The 18,808-nt window shown below is 44.7% G+C and overlaps 1 protein-coding gene across 1 annotated transcript in view; it reads right to left on the bottom strand.

The window, feature by feature from the left end:
• Window positions 1-16,847, bottom strand: part of PHLPP1 (PH domain and leucine rich repeat protein phosphatase 1) — a 144,516-nt gene extending 127,669 nt beyond the window's left edge. Inside the window, exon 1 of the mRNA XM_082044160.1 lies at window positions 15,228-16,847. Coding sequence (XP_081900286.1) covers window positions 15,228-16,596 — 1,369 coding nt within the window. The 5' untranslated portion in view covers window positions 16,597-16,847. The remainder of the gene's footprint in view (window positions 1-15,227) is intronic.
• Window positions 16,848-18,808: the final 1,961 nt, after the last annotated feature.

Raw genomic sequence — 18,808 nt, 5'->3', positions numbered from 1 at the left:
TTTTAATACAAATCTGTAAAAATCAAAGCTGTCACAGTACTTCTATAGCTTAAAATGGTAAGCTGTTCTAAAAGGAAAAAGCTGCCAAAGATATTCAGCACCATTACTTGTAATACGAAACAGACATCAAAACTCATAGTTTTAAAGTAAAGAAAAAAAAGAGCAATATGAAAAGGCTAACCAATGGCAGTAATTTTACACTCCTTATTTCCTTGTTTTTGGCAGAACAATCCAGACATTTGGCATTACTTCCACATTTGCACGTGTGGTAACATGTGCCATAATCCATACGTAAATGTTCTTAACAGACCGTGATTCCAGAAACCATGGTGCCTTAAGAAAACTACTTCATTCACAACACTTTTAATCTCATGAAGAGGATTTCAGACTGATCTCTAAAACTTGCAAGCTAGAGGACAGAAAGAGAAAAGGGCAAAATGAGCCCAAATACTCCGTGTCAGAGTATAAGAGCAATGCTTTTACTTGTAAAAATTACACAGGAAGGGAATGCAACTCAAAAACCCATTTCAGTTTTCAGAAGAGCAGGAAGTTATAGGACAATATCAAAGTAGCAAATTAAGTCTCATAGCAGGGGAATCACTAAGTCCCATGCACGCCAGGATCCTCATAAAGGTGGAATGTTATAAAGGTGATTACTTAGCCTTAAGGTAACTTAAGTTTAAAACATTATTTGTAAGGGCACATCAGCTTGCAAGTTTTATATTCCAGCATAAAAATTTGTACTTCAGCACATCCTATGAGCCAGAGAAACGAATTTTGGGTTCCCCAGCTCCAATTCAGTTTCCAGATGGAACAGGTTAGATGTAACTCACTGTCTGCATAAAAACATTTTCAGCTATGACTTCCCTGCTCATTCATAGTTCCCAAATGGTGTATAGCCACTGTTCTGTCAAGCAATTCTCTTTCCATTTTGCAACAGAGGATCCAGATACAGAAGTTTATAAGTGAACACAAGCTCTACAGGAGAGTCAGTACTACCCCAAATCTGTTTGTTTTGGTGAAAACGTGACTTGTGGAATACCTGCTATACTCATCCTAGATGGCTGCACACTTCCCACAATGCATCAGTTCTACCAGCAAAAAACCCACACTGAGAAGTCACTTTCCTTTCTCCTGTGCCCTTTACACATGTCAGTTCTATCTGTCACTGTGGTATCTAGTTATAAAGATTAGATACCACAGATTAGAGATGTGGGACAGTTCCTAGGAAGTGAAATGCATGCTTAAGTTTGTAAAGCATTTTGTACTTCCTCTGTACTCATTTTGATTTAGTCATTGCTTTCTCAGCTTTGTTTCACCTTCTTGTCCTCTCTTTACCCTTCCCTTGAAGCAAAGGAAAGCCACTGTTACCACCTTCCCTCCTCACGAGGCAGCAAATGCAATTCCTCATCCCCTCCTCAACACAGCATTAGTAATGGTCTGTAAAAGACGACTAACATATCAGCTAGAGCATAAAGTCCAGCAGACAAAGAATTATTTAACTTGAACAAGTATAAGTAGCCAGCTACCACATGCCAGAGTAAAGTTTTCCTCATCAAACTCGGTACTTCAGAATGTATGAGGCTACATGTTCTAACAAAAAAGTCCTGGTCTATCCCTGTTCAGACAAATCCCAACATACCAAAGTATTCAGTTATCTTGGGGCTGTGGACTGTGAAATTCTCACGATTCTTTGCTTTTTCTCAAGAGCTGCCAAGTGTATAAACCGTTCCCATTATTTACTCACAGATTAACAGTTGGTAAATTGGTCCAAGGGAATAGTTGAAGAATTTTCCTTATAAGCATTTCCCTTGCTTAAATAAATAAATAAAGCCAAACACACAACGCCTTCCACCCCCACCCCCCCACCCCGCAACCCTGAATGAATGTGAGAACTTCCTGCACTCAGAACAGCATGAATAGACCTGGCAAGTAGTCAGGGAGATAGTACAGGCCCATGAATGCTCTGAATTCAGCTTCTGTACTGCCGCTAAATTAAAGGAATTCAGGAGCCTCACAAAGGCTTAGTTATTTAATTATATGATAAAATAAAAGGCTGAATCTATTAGACAGCATACGAAAGAAACCCTGTCCCCAGTGCCTGTGTGGAACAGACAGCCCCAGTGGCTCTGCCGAAACCTTCTCCTCTCTTCAGGACCGTGTCCCCACCACCCTCCTGCCAGCAGCCGGCAGAGCTGGCGACCATGGCAGATCGCTGCTCTGCCTGTGGCCAGAGCCTTCATCAGCTAGTCTGCAGACAAACCACACTGCTGCTTCTTCATCTCACGTTTTTCACCTTCACTCTTCATTCACTGGGAAACGCGTGACACTCGCAGGCAAGCTACAACTGTATTTACCGCTGTACCTTCAACCCCTGACCAGATGCACTCACGTGTCAGCATTCTAACCGTCATCTCACTTCAACTGCCTTCAGTAAAAATTAAAGCATACACGTTAATAAGAGTAACTACAGATAGCAAACAGTGAGATGACAAAAACTCTGCTTTTTTCCAACCATGTGCAACCTTCCCTCCCTTTATAACTAGCACGGAATGAATGCACTCAGCAATTTGCCTTACAGGTTATTAGGAAACAAAATCAAAGCAGTTTCCTCTTACTGAGAACACTGCTTCTCACCAAATCTCTCAACAGCCTCACATACATGCAAGAAAATGAATAGAGTGAGAATAACAGATAGTGGGGAAGATTACAGTAACCCACAGCACAGTGAACTCATTTTTACAGTTCTGCTAGCCCTGATTACGATTTGGGAACTCAGCCTGTTGCACGTAACACCTTTACTGATACCAGTGCAGCATCCTTGTGCCTTGCCACAAAGATGACAGCCATCCATCAATTTAAATCATACTGAAACACTCAGATTAGTGGTCATGCCAACATGGCTTAATGCAACTTATAACTAACTGCAACCATGCTTTTCACTAACAAAAAAGGGAGGCAAACCAATATTCACATTCAAATCAAAGCAGCCAATCATGCCTGTCTGCAGACAGTCCCATGGAGGTATATTCTCCTAAGCATGAGTTACTAAAAGGAAAAGAGTAACTCCGGTGCATAGATGCTCAAGAGAATCTGAAACAACAAAATGGGATGTTTATGTATAAATGATAAGACAAGGTTTGCCTAATCTTTCATTAAGGAAATAAGGATATTGTACGACTTCCCTGCTACTATGGATGATGACACTGCTATATTCAGACACTCCTGCTATGAAAAAATTAGTGGGTATTAACTTAATGCTACAGGATTTGTTTTGGTATGGACAGCATCTACATTATATATGAAGGTTAGACATTGGTCTCCAGCTGTCTTTGCATACCAACACATTTTGCTGTAAAGCAGTATAGGTATGTCTACAGAGAAAGGCTCAAACAATTTTCAACTGAGTACATGCCCTATACATTTAGAAAAATAGTGGATATGAGCAAGAAAGATCTGAGCAAAAGTGAAATCTCAATGTGAAAAGAGCCAGTGCCACCAAAAACCCATAGAGTGCCAAGGCACAATGGCCAACGGGCCTGTTGAAGAGAGCGTCATGTAACATCTCTGATTAGGGTTTGCCAAACAAACCTGAAGTAACAATACCGTATCTGGAAAGGCAACTCACCAGTTATTTAAGTGAAATATGGTTAAGAACCTCACAGAACAAAGACAACGTATAGATGCAAGAACAGTGTGCCCCTATCAAAATTACAGCTATTCTTGCATTTACCAGTGACGAGTACACATATGGAATCTCTCCTGGACAGAAGTCTGCACACTGAGTTCCCAGAATCTGCATATCAGGAATCTGTCCTTTTTCAGGGCTACAAGAGGAGACCAGACTTGCCCTATATCATATTCCTTAGCAGTACCTTCCTTCATAATTCAGAAAAGACAATGATTGGTAACTGCATTTTTTTAACTTAACCTGTTGATCCTGCCTAGTTTAGCTGGTGACTGCAAGCAAAAGAACAGTGCCAAATGTCGAATCTCTTCCACGTTTACTGTATGCATTCCTAAAAACCGTAAGCCTTATGGATGTGCCAGATGTAATACCACTGTTTACAAGTCACGCTAATGTTAAAGATACAGTATATCCAATTTTAGGTTCAAGCGCTGTAACAGCATGAACTCTTCTACGGTCAGCCATAAGTCTTACTATGCAAGATTAGCCTTTTTCCTTTCTTTCATAACCAGTTTACAAATTCTTCTAATAGACAAGCATTTTAAGAACATTATGCAGGCCACAATCTTTGCCTCTTAAAATCCTACATTCACAACAGATGCAGTGCTGGGTGAAGAACAAACAAAACCTTTTCACATGCTGTTTTCTGTAATATAAAGGTAAAACACATCTTAAACCCCTTTAAGACTCTGCTCTCTTTATCTCCTTTGACTACATCCTTGCCTCATCTTACCTTGTTAAGATACACCACTATGCATTGTGAGTTTCTGGAGAGAATTTTGTTTATTCATTTTTGTAGCCTCACGTTAGCCATGCTAGAATAAATGCTCTTCTCCACAAGTAACTTAGTGGTACTGTTTCACACATAGCCTTATATATACAGAGACAGGGGGAGGGAATCAACACAAAGAATTGTACTGACAAATGAATATTGCAGAGAAAACCCCTAAAAATCTTCAAGAGGACTAAAACTGTACAAAGTGGGTGAGCTGGCAAGTGCAGCCAAGAATGCCCGAAAACTTCCAGAAGGAAAAAGGATGGAAAAAGTAAGAGTTTAGCTGCATATTCTAGGCTAGAAGGATCTACAGTTGATCTATGCTTTGCAATCTGCTGACAGTTTCAAGACTGTGCATTCTGCAAATCTGCATACCCCCGTTTCCACATTGTAACTAATATCAGTTATTTGCCAGGAACTTGAACTATTAACGCAATACCGAAGCAGCAAGTGGTACTGAAAACTGCTCTCACTCCAGTGGAGCACTACACAAAGGATCACACCCCACTCGGTGTTGCAAATTAAATACAATAGATACCCCAGGCTCTAGTAGACCATTTTATCCAGAGAAACACTAATTTTGACACTGACAGAAGGAACATGACTTAATCCACTGCAGGCTACAAAGCATCTTAGTCTTTGTACTACAATATCTACCGATATGGATCAATGTATTTTGATTTTAAGTTTCAATTATGAAGGAAAAAGCTGGAAGCTGCAAAATAAATTAGGATCTTTTATCACATGGATTCAGAAAAGAAATATTCCAAAAGATTTTTTCTTACAACAGACACTTCTAAGATAGAATCTATAAAGCAAAACAAAGTAAAATAATTTCATGTACTCTTCTCATATTAGCAGGAATTAAAGTTGTCATTTGATTAAGAAGATTAAAGAGACACGAACCAAGCAGTTCTCAGTGCTATAGTCTAATCTTAAAGGGAATTAATATACTTATACAGATGATACCATTGTTCTGGAAGTTATGAAATGGAAGTAGTTTCTATATTTAATAGTGTGAAATGTATCACATTAATCTTTGGTTTATTCACAGAGAATATACAGACTACAGATTCTATTTTGGTTGATACAGATAAGGGACATGATTTCCATGCCACCAAAAAAATAAAAAGATAAGACACATCCACAGCTGCTTCACAGCACTTGGACACTTCAAAGACTTCAGATTCTCATTTTTGGCCAGTCCTTTCTTTTATCAGCTAGAACTCCCAAGACAAAGAAGTTAAATGCTTGCCCTGAAAGGCTATAAACGCAGGTCTACTTCTAACCATTGAATTTTTAATCCACGCAACCATATTTAGAGCTCCACACTTTTAACCAAGACAGTACATTAAAAATCCTCAACTCCAGGACCAAAACAGGGAAGAAAAACCTTTTGTATAATTACATGCTACACAGCTTTCAACAAGCTCCTGTTGGTATTTCTGAAATGTTAAATTGCATCTCCCACACACACGATTAACCTCACTTTGAGAAACATTCCACTTGCAACCTGCAAACTATCTTGCCTTTGTGTTTGTAGCCACATAATACTGGTACCAGAAGAAACTAAGAGTCCCTAGCCCATCCATGTCAGTACATTACACACACCAGCCTTCTCCCAGGCATTCCACTACTTAATTTGTAACAGGTTTTGTCATTAACTTTTTTTATTCCAACAGGCAAGCTTTATAGCATGAGAGCAAATATACGTAGACACAGAAAGCAAAAAATTAATATAATAGTACATTGTCTCAGACACAATTAAGTCTCATAAATAAAATGACTCCTAACGGAGACTCTTGTCCCCTAGAGGTCTGTCTGTCCCACCAAGTAACACACAGGAGAAGGAAAAATACGTTCCTCCATCACTTACAATTTGAGTCAATAATCATAAAATAACTGGTGATAAGAAGACAGTGGTAGATCTGACCAATCATCCTATGAGCAAGTAGATTGCATCTGCAGTCAGCTCTGCTGCTTGCGGTGCTCTTTATCACAAACCCAGTGTTACTGCTTATTATCTGCTTTAAAAAAAAGGCTGGAGAGGACCAGACAGGAAGAAAAAGCAAGTGTTTGAGGGCAACTGAATGGCATTGTATGCAATTCTGATCAGAAAACTCATGTCTACTTAGAAACTTGCTAGTTTCAAGGTAGCTTGATGAGAGCTGCTTAGATGAAGACAATCTGTGACTTATATAAAAGCAAACTTGATGCTAGTAAGAACTTTAAGCTTTTCTGTATCATCTATTTTAAAGCAAATAATAGGTTGAACTAGGCATAGTTATTGTTTAAAGAAGCATGCAGCTTTTTCAAAGGAAAGGAGTTGGTATTATTCTCATCAACTGAAGGTGTCTGAATCACAGATTTTGTTCTACCCTTAATGCGGCATCTAAAATTCTCTCCTCACCAGAGCATGCATTCAGAAAAGGAGTGGCCTGCTACTTATCTTAATTACAGGTCTTACTATCTCTTTCTCCTGGACACAAAGATTTATAAATCAAACAAACAGGAAAAGAAACTGCATTCAGATTACATAATGAGGTTTATGTAAATGGCACCTACAGCCCAGGGTCCTGAACTTCAAAGGCATTCCAGCTCCTCGTTACCCCTTGGACCAAGGCCCACTGCTTTGTCTTTATTTAAATAAGCTGGCAGGGCACTTAGAGTGCTTGCAGATGAGAGGAACCAGTTCATGTGGCTATTACGGGGTTTTGAGAATTATGAATACAATTCAGAGACCAGTGAAGTTAGCTTGAAGATTCCTGTTGCCATAGGACAAGACCAGGAACAACTAAGACCCTGTAAAGGGCCAAATTTAACTCTGACCCACAAAAAATGTTGAGTCAAACTTTAAAAATCTTCTCCACTTACACAATTTAATTTTCCTTCTACACTGAGAACTAAGCTAGATAAAACTGGAGAGAAAAATCCCCCGAAACTTGGTATTTTAGATCAATACATAAATAGTTAGCTGTCAAAACGAGGAACACAGTTAGCTGGGCAGTAAGTATTTTCAGCATCCCTCCAAATAAGTCAAAAGCCAGATGGAAGAAATTTTACTTCCCCATCAACAGAAAATGTTTCAAAGAATAGTATGCTATGTTGTGAAATTAAATGACTCCTCACTCCAGGAGGTCTCACTTCCACATTTAGCAGTTGTCATTTTTACATCCAATGTTCTTCAAAGAACAAATTTTGCTCCTTAAATAATTTGGACGGGGGGGAAGCACAAACACCTCCAACATTTTCATTCTTCTACATATTTTCACCACAACCACAGGAGCAGAAAGTCTCAGCCATGAGACCCAGAGAGTCAGGACTAGCTAGTTAGCTAAACAGGGAAGCAAGAGGAATCCCCATTGTGGCAACTGGCATAAAAAACGTGGACTATCAACTTACGTAATTAAATTATTTTATGTGACAGTGGAGGCAATGACCACAGACATGGCAACTTAGACAGACTCAAAATGGCAATTATTGCCACTACCTTTTTTTGGTTTGGTTTTCAAAAAAGTATATACCAAAATGGGTATGCCATCATGGACACCACAGAAAGCTACTTTTATTATTAATTCTGCCTACCCGAAATCCTGAATAGAATTTCAGCGGGACACAATATTGTTATTCATTTACAACCCACATGCACCATTCCGTGCTGTTAGGACAGCTGCTGCATTCCAATAGGCAAGTGAAATCTATTTTTTGCATGTAACATTTTATCATATAGCGTACATATGTTAAAAAGTAAATTAAGAGTCAATTAAAATATATCATAAAGAACAGGACTTGGATTTAAAATTCTGCAATACCCAAGATGGCTTCAGTATTTAACAACAATCAGTTGGAAAATGTTCAATTAAAATTTGCCACCAGTTATTTTTGGAAAATGGTATCCATGTTAAGATATCATACTGGATAAATGCCAGCCTAATTGGAAAAAAAAATATTCTACAGCAAATACAAATTATTTTATAGTGTAAAATGTAAAAATTCTTCTCTCCAAAAAGGTAATGCTGCAGCTAACTCATGTGTCTAGAAAAGCTATTTGAAGGGCAAAATTTACACAAAGAATAAAGCAAGGCACTTCTAAGTGAAGCAGGAACCTGAAAATGTAGAATTTCCCCAGAAACTTTGACACAAAATGTGCAGAGCTTAACTACCTCAAATCTATACTCATCTGTCAGTACCAAACAGTTGGAATTTTAATCTGGGTTTCCTGTCTCACAGGTGATTATCATAAACAAGAGGTTATTGATTATTTTTTGAAGATGAGGACATTGTCTTCCTATGAAGTTTCTTCAGTATCTTGTGAAAAGCTTAGTGTTTCAGAATTCCAATTTTAGAGCCAAGTCTAGAAAAAGCTGACACATTCATTTTTCAGTGAGTTTAAAACTTTTTAGTTGCTTATAAAGGGTGGTTACATTTCTCTCAAATATCTTTGAGAAGGAAAAAAACAAGCTGGAATCGCATGGCCAAGACAGAGAAGCTTACAAAACAAGAGAGAACACCACACCCCACCCCTTTTACTTAGTTTCCCCACACAAACTGCAACTGACTCCAAGCATCAATGTCTATTCCATTTGAACCATTTCCCGCCAAAAAATAGATACCTAACCAACCAACCAACCAAACAAACAAACAAACAAAATCTCACAGGTAAAAGCAACACTGAGTTCTCTAGGCCAAAGAATAAAGTTACTACAGGGCTACTTCAGACATAAGCCTTAATAGAGTGCAAATCCTCATTTGAGAAAAAGGTCTAAAACAGAGCAATAAATTTGAGTCATGGGAAGCTGAAAACAAGCACATATGCAGATTAATCTGCCCTAAAATGCCAGTGTGCCACATTCCACAAGCAGTGAAATAATGAAACACTGAAGACTAAGTCAAAAGTGTCTTTGCTTCTACTGCCTAAGGCAAGTAGAAAGCCTCAAGTCAGTCTTCACTTTTTTTCATTTTTTTAATTGTTTAAATCAAAATACTAATAGCTTAAACAGTTAATTCAAGATGACCATCCTTAAATGTAGCTTTAAGCATGCAAGGCACAGGTTCCCTCCAAATTAAACAGCTCAGTGTAACAAGTAGTACTCTAAGATTTCCATCTCTAAGATTCTATTCCATGGAATCCTGCATGCATACATTTCCCAAACTGACCTCCTCAGACATAATGTTTAATACCAGGTTCTTTTCCAGACGATTGCTTGGACAGTAAAGAAATCTCTATTTATATTGTTTTATAAAACAAAGTAGTTTTTGGTAGTGAAGAAGCACATACCAGTTGCTAATGCCGTTTCAAATAAATGTTCCTTTTTCTGTACTATTAAGTAGTATCTTCCCAAGAACCACATAGTGCTTCTAATGCAGCACAGTCTGTCAGTGTCCTAACAGAACAGATGGATGTTTTTATTGCACAAGGGCTTTTAGGTATATCAGCACTTCCATCACCAAGAGGATGTTTATGCAGAGTTTAAAAAAAAATTAGGGAAATAGTGAGTGAGACATGGAAGGAGGAATTGTATCAAAATACATAAAAAGAAAAAAAAAAAAAAAAAAGAGAGAATGCTGCATTCCATGCTGCAGCAGTGAGGAAATTCACCTCTTGGGTGTACCAATTTTGGTACTACATACTTAGTGTATATATAGTAACTCTCATGTACATCACACTGAAATCTCCCGTGTTGGTACTTCACACATACTTAAATTATGGATGCTAGCCAGGAGCACAACGGAATTTAAAAGTTGCAGAAACCATTGTACTCAACAGCTGTCACATACCAAAGCTGAGCTGCGGTTTCGCCAGCATTCCAACACTATCTGCACGGCTCCTCCTGCACGGGAGGAGCAGTCACAGCACCCTCAGAGCCTCGAAAAGCTGCCTGCCTTACTTAGAAAGACCCTGTTCCGAGGGTGAGGAGATAAGCAAATGGCCATGCACATGGAGAGGTGGAGAAAGGCAACGCCACCCCCGCAGGCATTTCCAACCTTCCTGCGGAACAGGACTAGAAATTCCACCGCTTGGGTCCCATCAAAGACCAAGTTTGGGTTTAAACACGCTAAGTTAACTGAAATGAGATAGCTTCCCAGAGCGGAAAGTTTTAGGTATTACTTCTCTTTGCAGGAGGTGCCAACACATAAATGATTACAAGGTAAAAGAATGTACATCCAGGTCACATTAGGAAGAAAAAAAAAAAAAAAAATCAAGATCATGGCAGCCCTAGGGAGAAGTTGTCTTTCCTTTCTGTTTCAGACAAGCTCAAAGAGACCTCTCTCTTCCAATCACATCTGAAAAAAAAAATCCATTCACATTAATATGAATTAATTTATTTCATGTTAAATAAGATATTGGATTTCAGAACTAAGCCAGGGCTCTAAAAGCAGAAGCTCTTTATGGCACAGCTGTTCTACCCTCAATTAAGAAACAGGTCTGTCTTTGGCACGTTTTCCACCCTTAACGGCCCTTACGTATCTTAAATCAAGTTTACTTATGTATTAAATAGCTGAACTGAGTTATTCACCAAGTCACACAACAAGCAGCTAGCAATTCAATATATGTCACATTCCACAAAGCTCAGCACTGCCAGACCTATGGTGTTTTCATGCAAAAGCAGGCATGCATCTAAACACGTTTCCATCCACATACCTAGAAGTCTTAGTGTGACCCTACTTAAAAAAAAAAAAAAAAAGAAAGAAAAAACAACACAACTAAACAACTGCTTAGATCACTGTGATGGATTCTGACAAGAGATTTTCCCATCCTTGTCTTCATACTGGACAGACCAACATCTATTGAACTTTAAGACAAAGCTGAATTCGTTCCTCCTCACACCTTTCTGAAAGGCCACATGAGCAAAAAGCATCTCTTCTCAAATAAAATCTGACAGCCAGTTGCAAAATTAACACCAGTAATTACATCTGGCATTTCTTAGTTGCCTATAGGCAATCATCTACTGAAGTGTCATATTTGATGACACCAGCAGGTGCAGAAGCCCTATGTCACATCAAAAAGCAGAGAATTTAATTGTGGCCAAGTGCCAGAATCACAATTAAGATCACCTTTCAGTAGTAAAACAAAAAGGCCTCAAACACCTATTGTACTGACCCAGTCTTCAAGATCAAGATCATGTTACTCACACACCCTGCCATGCAGATGCTCCAGAACACCACACTGCATGAGATTCCATGCTTGTTTTTGATCTAAAGTCTCAAAACAAATAAGCGGTTTTGCAGTTTTTAAATTAACGAGACCAGTATGTTAGTCTATTTTTCCTTCTACATGCAAATTATAGAGAAGCCAAGGCCACTAGGACAACTTATGTTTTACAAAAACTATTTTTACAGAGCAATAAGGAATACTATAACTTGTTTGCGAGAAGCCTTCTGGATCACAGCCACTCTTAGGGGTTTAGGAATAGTTTAGTAAGTCTGACCTAATCGGTCTCCCAGCGACAATATCATGACTGTAATTGCACTACGGATTCTTATACAGTTCCATAACTCAGTAACATAATATCTCAGTGGAAAGCTATTTAACCATATCGTTTTAAATAGAGATTAAGTATTTCAATACTTCGAGGACAGTATATTTTGTTGAGATAGATTTCAACAGAGAGAAAAGCTGATATGCATGACCAGTCACTAATGCCCAGTTTTACTCAAACCAATGTTACAGGGAATGGGATCAGACCCTTAAATCTGTAGGGGTTTTGTTTTAGCAACGGTATTACCTGTTTAATGCTCAGAGTCAAGTGACTGAAGAAATCAACCACACCTACACCCAGAGTAAGAAAAGGAGAGGAGATACCAAAAGAAAGATGCACTAATCACGTTTGGAAATGAACCAAAGCAACATACAGGAAGCACTTCTGCCTTCTTAGTGCCGCGTTTTGGGGGGTTTTAAATTTGGAATTCTGCATTTGAAGAACATATATTTCATTTACAGAATATTTGTAGACTGATACTTATTAAGAAAGGTTTTTTATAGTCATGAAAAATCCTGATCCTCTGCAGTTCTCCAAGCATTTTTTTAAAATATGTACTTTCCAGATTCCACAACTAGAAAAATTACCAGCCTACAGTAATCACTAAAATAATTGGCTGTATAATCTTATCTTATTTGGAATTTGTAATGTGAAGTTTCAATACAGCAATCTTCCAGCCTTAAAACTGCCTATCCCCATAAACAAAAAAAGCCCAGAAGTCACCACCATGCTTTTCTTCTTCTCTCCCTACTGCAAGGGGATTAGGTGAAAGAATTCTTTTTAGAAGCAAAGCAACAAATCCAGCCTAGGTTTATGCCACTTTACATCACTATAAGACCAAGATCACCAAATCCTAGCGAGACAACTTGCAGGAAATTACAAGGATAGAGATGCCAGTGGTTCTGTATCCATTGGGACAAGCCAGGCTGCTTAAACCAATGGAGTGCCACGCAAACAGGAAATCACTGGTTTAAAGCATTCCTTAGGGTATGATCCTGGAGGATCATTTATAAAAAAGGTACTTCTTCTAAGCAAAACACCTTAACTTTGAGGCCAAAAAACCACTCCCCTTTACAGTTTAATTTGATGTGTATTCTTTTCAAGTGTCTCCCCTTCCTTTCATCTTCAGGGGCAGGAGGGATAAAATAAGGAAGCTGAGGTAACTTGCCAAGACAGTTACATAAAATCAGTGTGGTTACATGTCAGTCATATTTTCTTTGCTGTTTTTGGCTGGTCTGGCGCATTAGATGCTGCAACCATTCTGCTACACGCACCTGATCAGAGGTGGTTTAGATGTTGATCACAGATCCCCTCAAAGAGATAAGGATTTCAAAAAACACTTAACTTTTGAAGTACAGAGGCATACTTCTTAGCATATGAACTTGCGTAAGAAATTTGCATTAATTTAATCCTACATATGCTTATAAAAATACACTTCTATTAAGTAGTTTTGTACAAGGAAGTCCGGAATGCACGAGCTACATTAGACACTGCAATAAAACAGAGTTGGAACATCTGCATTTAACATACAGAATTAATCATCTAATGCATAAAAAAAAAACTTGCATGCAAAGAGGCTTCACCGTAAGACTCGGCTGCGTTTTCTGATTGTGTTTTCTTTAGAACACATCCTACTAGGAAAGGAGGCACATGGTTGTTCCATTTTAAAATGAGTCTGTGCATCCCCGTGTAACTGTAGGACTGGAACTAAAGGAAGCAACATCCTTTCCAGCATCACCTCCTGACTTCCACTCTAAACAGCACAGCAGAGAATCATGCAGACCATGATTATAATCTGAAAAAAAATAGTTTAGCTCCTTTCTGACCCCAGCATATCTAACTTATTTCTTCAAATCCCTTGAATTAATACCACTTCTGCACTCGTTATGGTGGGGTCATTATACAACAGACCAAGAAATTTGAAGAAACAGTGAACTGACCACTCCCCACAACTCCCACGTTCTGAATAAAGAAGGGCACTTATCCAGCTCACTGCTCACCTTCCCACCCCGCCATTACTGCCTCTATTCGACATTCAGCAGAATTCGCTCAAAAGAAATATCTCCATGTTTTTCAGAGTTAAAGCACTGAATTCTCACGGTTCAGTGAAGGACCAAGTCTGCTCAGCCAACCAGGCAAGGCAGTGGATGGCAACTGCTGCTTTGCTAGCATGACCTTGTCTTTGGATGCTACACTTACCTATTTCACAGGAAAACTTCTTAAGTATTTGAACACTAACTTGGACATTAAACAATTTCTCCTTTTTGGAGAGATGGACAGTACAGATAAAAGCCAAGGAGCTCCAAAATTACGATAAGTGTTTATACAAAGCAATTCAACTGACACACAAGATATTTTTAAACCTCTCTAAAACTGCAGAAGGCTGCATAATTACTACGTGGGAGCTAACTTTTCCACCCAATACTCCCCACACTCTGTACTGTTAAGTTGCAACAGCAAAGCTGCATTAAAAAGCTTCTGCCTTTTCATTATAAACCTTTTGACTAGACTGTTTTCAAAGGCTATGCCTTATAGTTGTGTACTTCCCTTGCTTACTGCCTCAGTCCCTCAGTGAAGTCCTGCTACTCTAACAAACGGAAAAAATTGATTCCAAATGCTAACAGCACTGAAAGCTAAAGTACAGGATTTTGTTTGCAGGCATGCACCATTCTCAGCTCAGGAATCCGTGCACCCTGCACAGTTGCAACCTCTTTCAGGAGCAGAACTGCGAAGAGCTTTTCTCTTCTGAATAAGCCCGCCTTATCCTGAGCTCCGTTATTAGCGGTCTGGGAGCACACAGCTCAACTCAGCCCTGAGTGAGCTGTCGACACCCTGCGAACACTTCAAACAGCCTTCGCCCTTCCATGCCCAGGAGCGGCACCGGTGCGCCTCTCGCCACCAGGGAAAGCGGCAGATTAAGGCAGAATTAACCCCGGACGCCCAGTGCTGCCGCTGGAAACGGAAAACAACGGAAGAGCGACCTCCATTACCCGCGCGTTGGAGGGAGGGGAGGCTGCCCCGGCACCGCGTCAGCTGCGGGGCAGCCCGGAGCTCCTGAGGGCCGCTAACACCCCGGCTTGCCCGCCGCCGCCGGGGACCTCCCCGCACGGCCCCTCCCCGGCGCGGCGACACCGGCGGGCCACCTCCTTCCCCGTGAAAGGCGACAGCCCCGGCAGAGGGGCTGCGCCCACACCGCCCGCCGGAGCAAGGGCCGGGGAGGGGAAAGGGCCGCGCCCGCCGCCCCAAGGGTCGTTTCCCCCAGTCGCCGCCCCGCCTCGCTCACCGGCGTAGAAGCGGATGAGGCAGCCGGTCTCCGAGTCCATGCCCTCCTCCTGCACCCGCCACAGGTCCCGGAAGCCCAGCTGGGAGAGGTAGTCGTTCTGGATCTGCAGCGGCTTCTCATGGGCCTCCAGCCGCCGGCTGGTCTCCCCGTGGAGCTGCACGTACAGGGCGGGCGGCCCCGGCGACGCGGCCCCCGCCGGCGGCTCCCGCCCGCCGGCCGCGCCCGCCGGCGCCCCCCCGGCTCGCCCCGGGGGCAGCTCCCCTGGGCAGGGGGGGCCCCGGCCCGGCCCCGCACCTGCTTCCACCCCATCGGGGGGCACCGGCTCCACCTCCAGCTCTTCCGAGGAGGACGAGCCCCCGCCGCCGCTGCTGTAGGGATCCAGCCGGTCGGAGACGCTCTCGGCGCTGGGGCTGAAGCTCTCGGTGTCGGAGCCGGCCGGTCCCAGCTCCCCCAAGAGGGAAGGGCAGGAGAGCGGCGGCCCCGCCAGGTACAGCTCGGCCGGCGGCGGCCCGGGGCTGAAGTCGGAGGGCGCCGGGCTCGGCCGGCCAACGGCCAAGTCACTCTCCTCGGCGCTGCCGCCCAGCGGCAAGCGGCCGGGCCGCGCCGCTTCCCCGCAGTCTCCTCCGGCCAGCCCGCTCCGCGTCCCCCGCCGGTTCCTCGGCCTCTCCTCCGACTGCGGCCGCTGCCCCTCCGCCGCGGGCTCAGGCGGCGCCTCGGCGGGGGCCGCCGCCGGCTCGGGCGGGGGCTGCGGCGTCGCGCCCGCCTTGCCCAGCACCCGCACCACGCTGCTGCCGCCCCGGTGGCCGAGCTGCTGCAGCCGGGCGGCCACCTCGGCCGCCGTGGTCTCCAGGGTGCAGAGCACCGGCCGCAGGTAGCAGTTCATGTGGCGCTCGTAGATGTGGACGCAGCCCCTCTGCAAGTCCCGCCGCACCCAGTCCCGCTCCGGGGGCTGCAGGGGTTGCAGCTGCCGGGGCGGCTTCAGCAGCAGCGCTTTCCTGTCCAAGCTGCGGGTGCCCAGCGAGGCAGCAGGGGCAGCGGCGGCGGGCGAGGAGACGGCGGCGGACAGGTTCCTCTTCAGCCTCCCCCGCCGCAAAAGCAGGGAGTTGGCGTTGCCGGCCCCGCCGGAGGCCGCCAAAGTCCCGCCGGCCGCCAGCGCCGCGGGGGGAGCGAAGCCGCCGGCTCCCCCTCTTCTCCGCCGCGGGCCGCCGGCTCCCTTGCCGTCCAGCTGCCCGCCGCCGCCCGACGGTTCCACGCCGTTCTCCGCGCCGGGCGCTGCCTGACTCCTCCTGCCCGGGGAGCTGCTCTCCGGCTCCCCCCGCCCGTTGCCCGCCGCCGGGGCTTCTCTCGCTCGCTGTTGCGCGGGCTCCATTGCCCGCGGGGCCGGGGATGCCGCCGCCGCCGCCCTGCTGGGAGCGCCGCTCGGCGGCCCGGCGCGGGGAGGGCCGAGCGGAGCGGAGCGCGGCGCCGCGTCCCGAGGGGGTCACGTCGCGGCGGGGAACATTCCGCTGGTGCCCTCGCGCCCGGCTCAGCCCCGCTCCCCAGCTGTCGCGAGCGCCATTAGGCAGGCAGAGCGCGAGTGAGCCCGGCGCCGCGCCCCGCGCGCTGCCCGCGCCTCATGAATATTAAGCAGCCCCCGCCTCGCCGCTGACAGGGGCCGCCGCGCGAGGGAGGGAGGCTCGCGATGGTGACGCCACCGCTCGCGCGGCAGGGCGGGGTCTCGCCGATAAACACAACGTGACCGCGCCTGGGGCCGAGAGAGGCGGTGTGGCGGGGGAGCGCGGGGGCTGCTGGGAAGCGTAGTCCTGACATGGCCGGCAGCCGCTCCCCCCGCCAACTACAAGTCCCGGCAGCGCCTGCTCCCCGCGGCGCTGGGCGGTGCTGCAGCTGCCCGTAGCAGAGGGCGGCGGGCTGCCTTCCCTCCCGACGCGGCAATCCTGTTCTCCAGAAGGAAAGCGGGGGGGCGCTGCGCCGCGTTGCGTGTGGGAGGCCCGCTCGCTTCCACGCAGCGCTGCGCTGCCCTGCCCAGCCGTGAGGTGAGGAGGCGCTGCGGCCTGTGGAGGGTCACGGCCCTGTCCCTGACCCGCCGGGCAGCTCCGCCCCCGCTGTCCCCGAGAGACGTGCGGCCCCTGGTGCGAGAGCTCGCTGCCCCGCCGTGTGTGAGAGCGGGAACCCGGAGTATGGCGGAGGCCCCGGCGCTTCCCCTCGTTGCCCGCAGGGACCCGTAGTGTGGCGCCGCTCCTGACGGCGCGGGCTGAGCCGGCTTTAAAAATACTGCAGGACTTTGCCCTGCGAGCGTTATATCCCTGAAGTCTTACCAGGAGGTTTTACAGAAACAGCTGGCGAAGGGAAGCGGCGGAGCCTGGCGTGCTGCTGACAGCCGTGCGCAGCCGCGCTTGCGCTGCGCCTCATGAGGGGCGTCTGCTCAGCGGTAACGGCTGCCTGGCTGCACGCGGGGGGCGGCTGGGCACGGGCGTGGACGGTGACCGGACCCTTTGCAACGTGACATGTTCTTCCCGGCGGCTGCCTCAGTGCAGAACCCAAGCGCTGAGCCCTGGGCGATCTCCTCATCCGAGGAGGGAGGTGATCTCTTCGAATCCAAGACCGAGTCGTGGAAATGTGTGGGAAATATATATATAAATGTATGTATACACGCACACCAAGAAAAAGCTGCTTTGTGCTTTGCAGAGAAAGTTTCACTGCTATTGGTCTGTCACTCTTTCTCAGGGACTACAATCACTGAAAATACTTACATCTTGAAAATTGCTTAGAAGCAGCCATTAAATAGCAACCTTCCCCACTCCCCACCCGGAATGTGATTGTAAATGAACTACTGAAAAGGAAGATTACAATCAGATCAACTCAATTAGCAGTGTGAAAGCGTGACTTGCCATACTGTAAGGACTCCATACTACTGTATTTATTCAGGGAAATCTCTTAATGCTCCTGGGGATGTTTTAGCTGAGTAATACCAGTTAAGGTGGTAACTGCTTGAGATCTTCCCTTTTTAATTTGTTTTATAAAATCATAGTGAAACATCTTGCCAGATATTAATCAAAAATGCTATAGACTTCAATAAAGTGGGAGTTCTGGGCAATTAACCAGTTACGTCAACCCTGAGATAAACTCCTAATGAAACAGTATTTTTAGTTTGTGGGCTTTTTTAGTGCATACATATAATATACGAACCATAAATAGACCATAACCATAATAAAATTACAGTTTACTTCTCCTAATAAAGCATTCCTCCATGCTTCTACATTACTATCTTCACACCCCCTATAAGCAGGTGAAAAGCATCACAGAAAACAGAGGTATTTCCAAAGGAATTCACAATGGAAATATGTGACTGCCTTTTAAAAGGCTTTATAATGACAACGCTGATTTTTTTACCTTTATTTGGAAACCAACCATGTTCTGAACAGAACAATCTGTAAATTAATTACAATCTGACCCTGCAGTTCACTGGACTGTATCTGGAGTTGCAATGACCTGCAAGAGCATCTTTGGAATTCCTGCTGCGTGGAAGAGCCAGGACCACTTCCAGAGCTCGGACTGGCAGAAGATGACAGCAGCAATTGGCC

Source organism: Streptopelia decaocto (assembly GCF_964273445.1).
Source record: "Streptopelia decaocto genome assembly, chromosome: 2".
NCBI classification, from domain to species: Eukaryota; Metazoa; Chordata; class Aves; order Columbiformes; family Columbidae; genus Streptopelia; species Streptopelia decaocto.
This window is presented reverse-complemented; position numbering and strand designations above follow the sequence as displayed.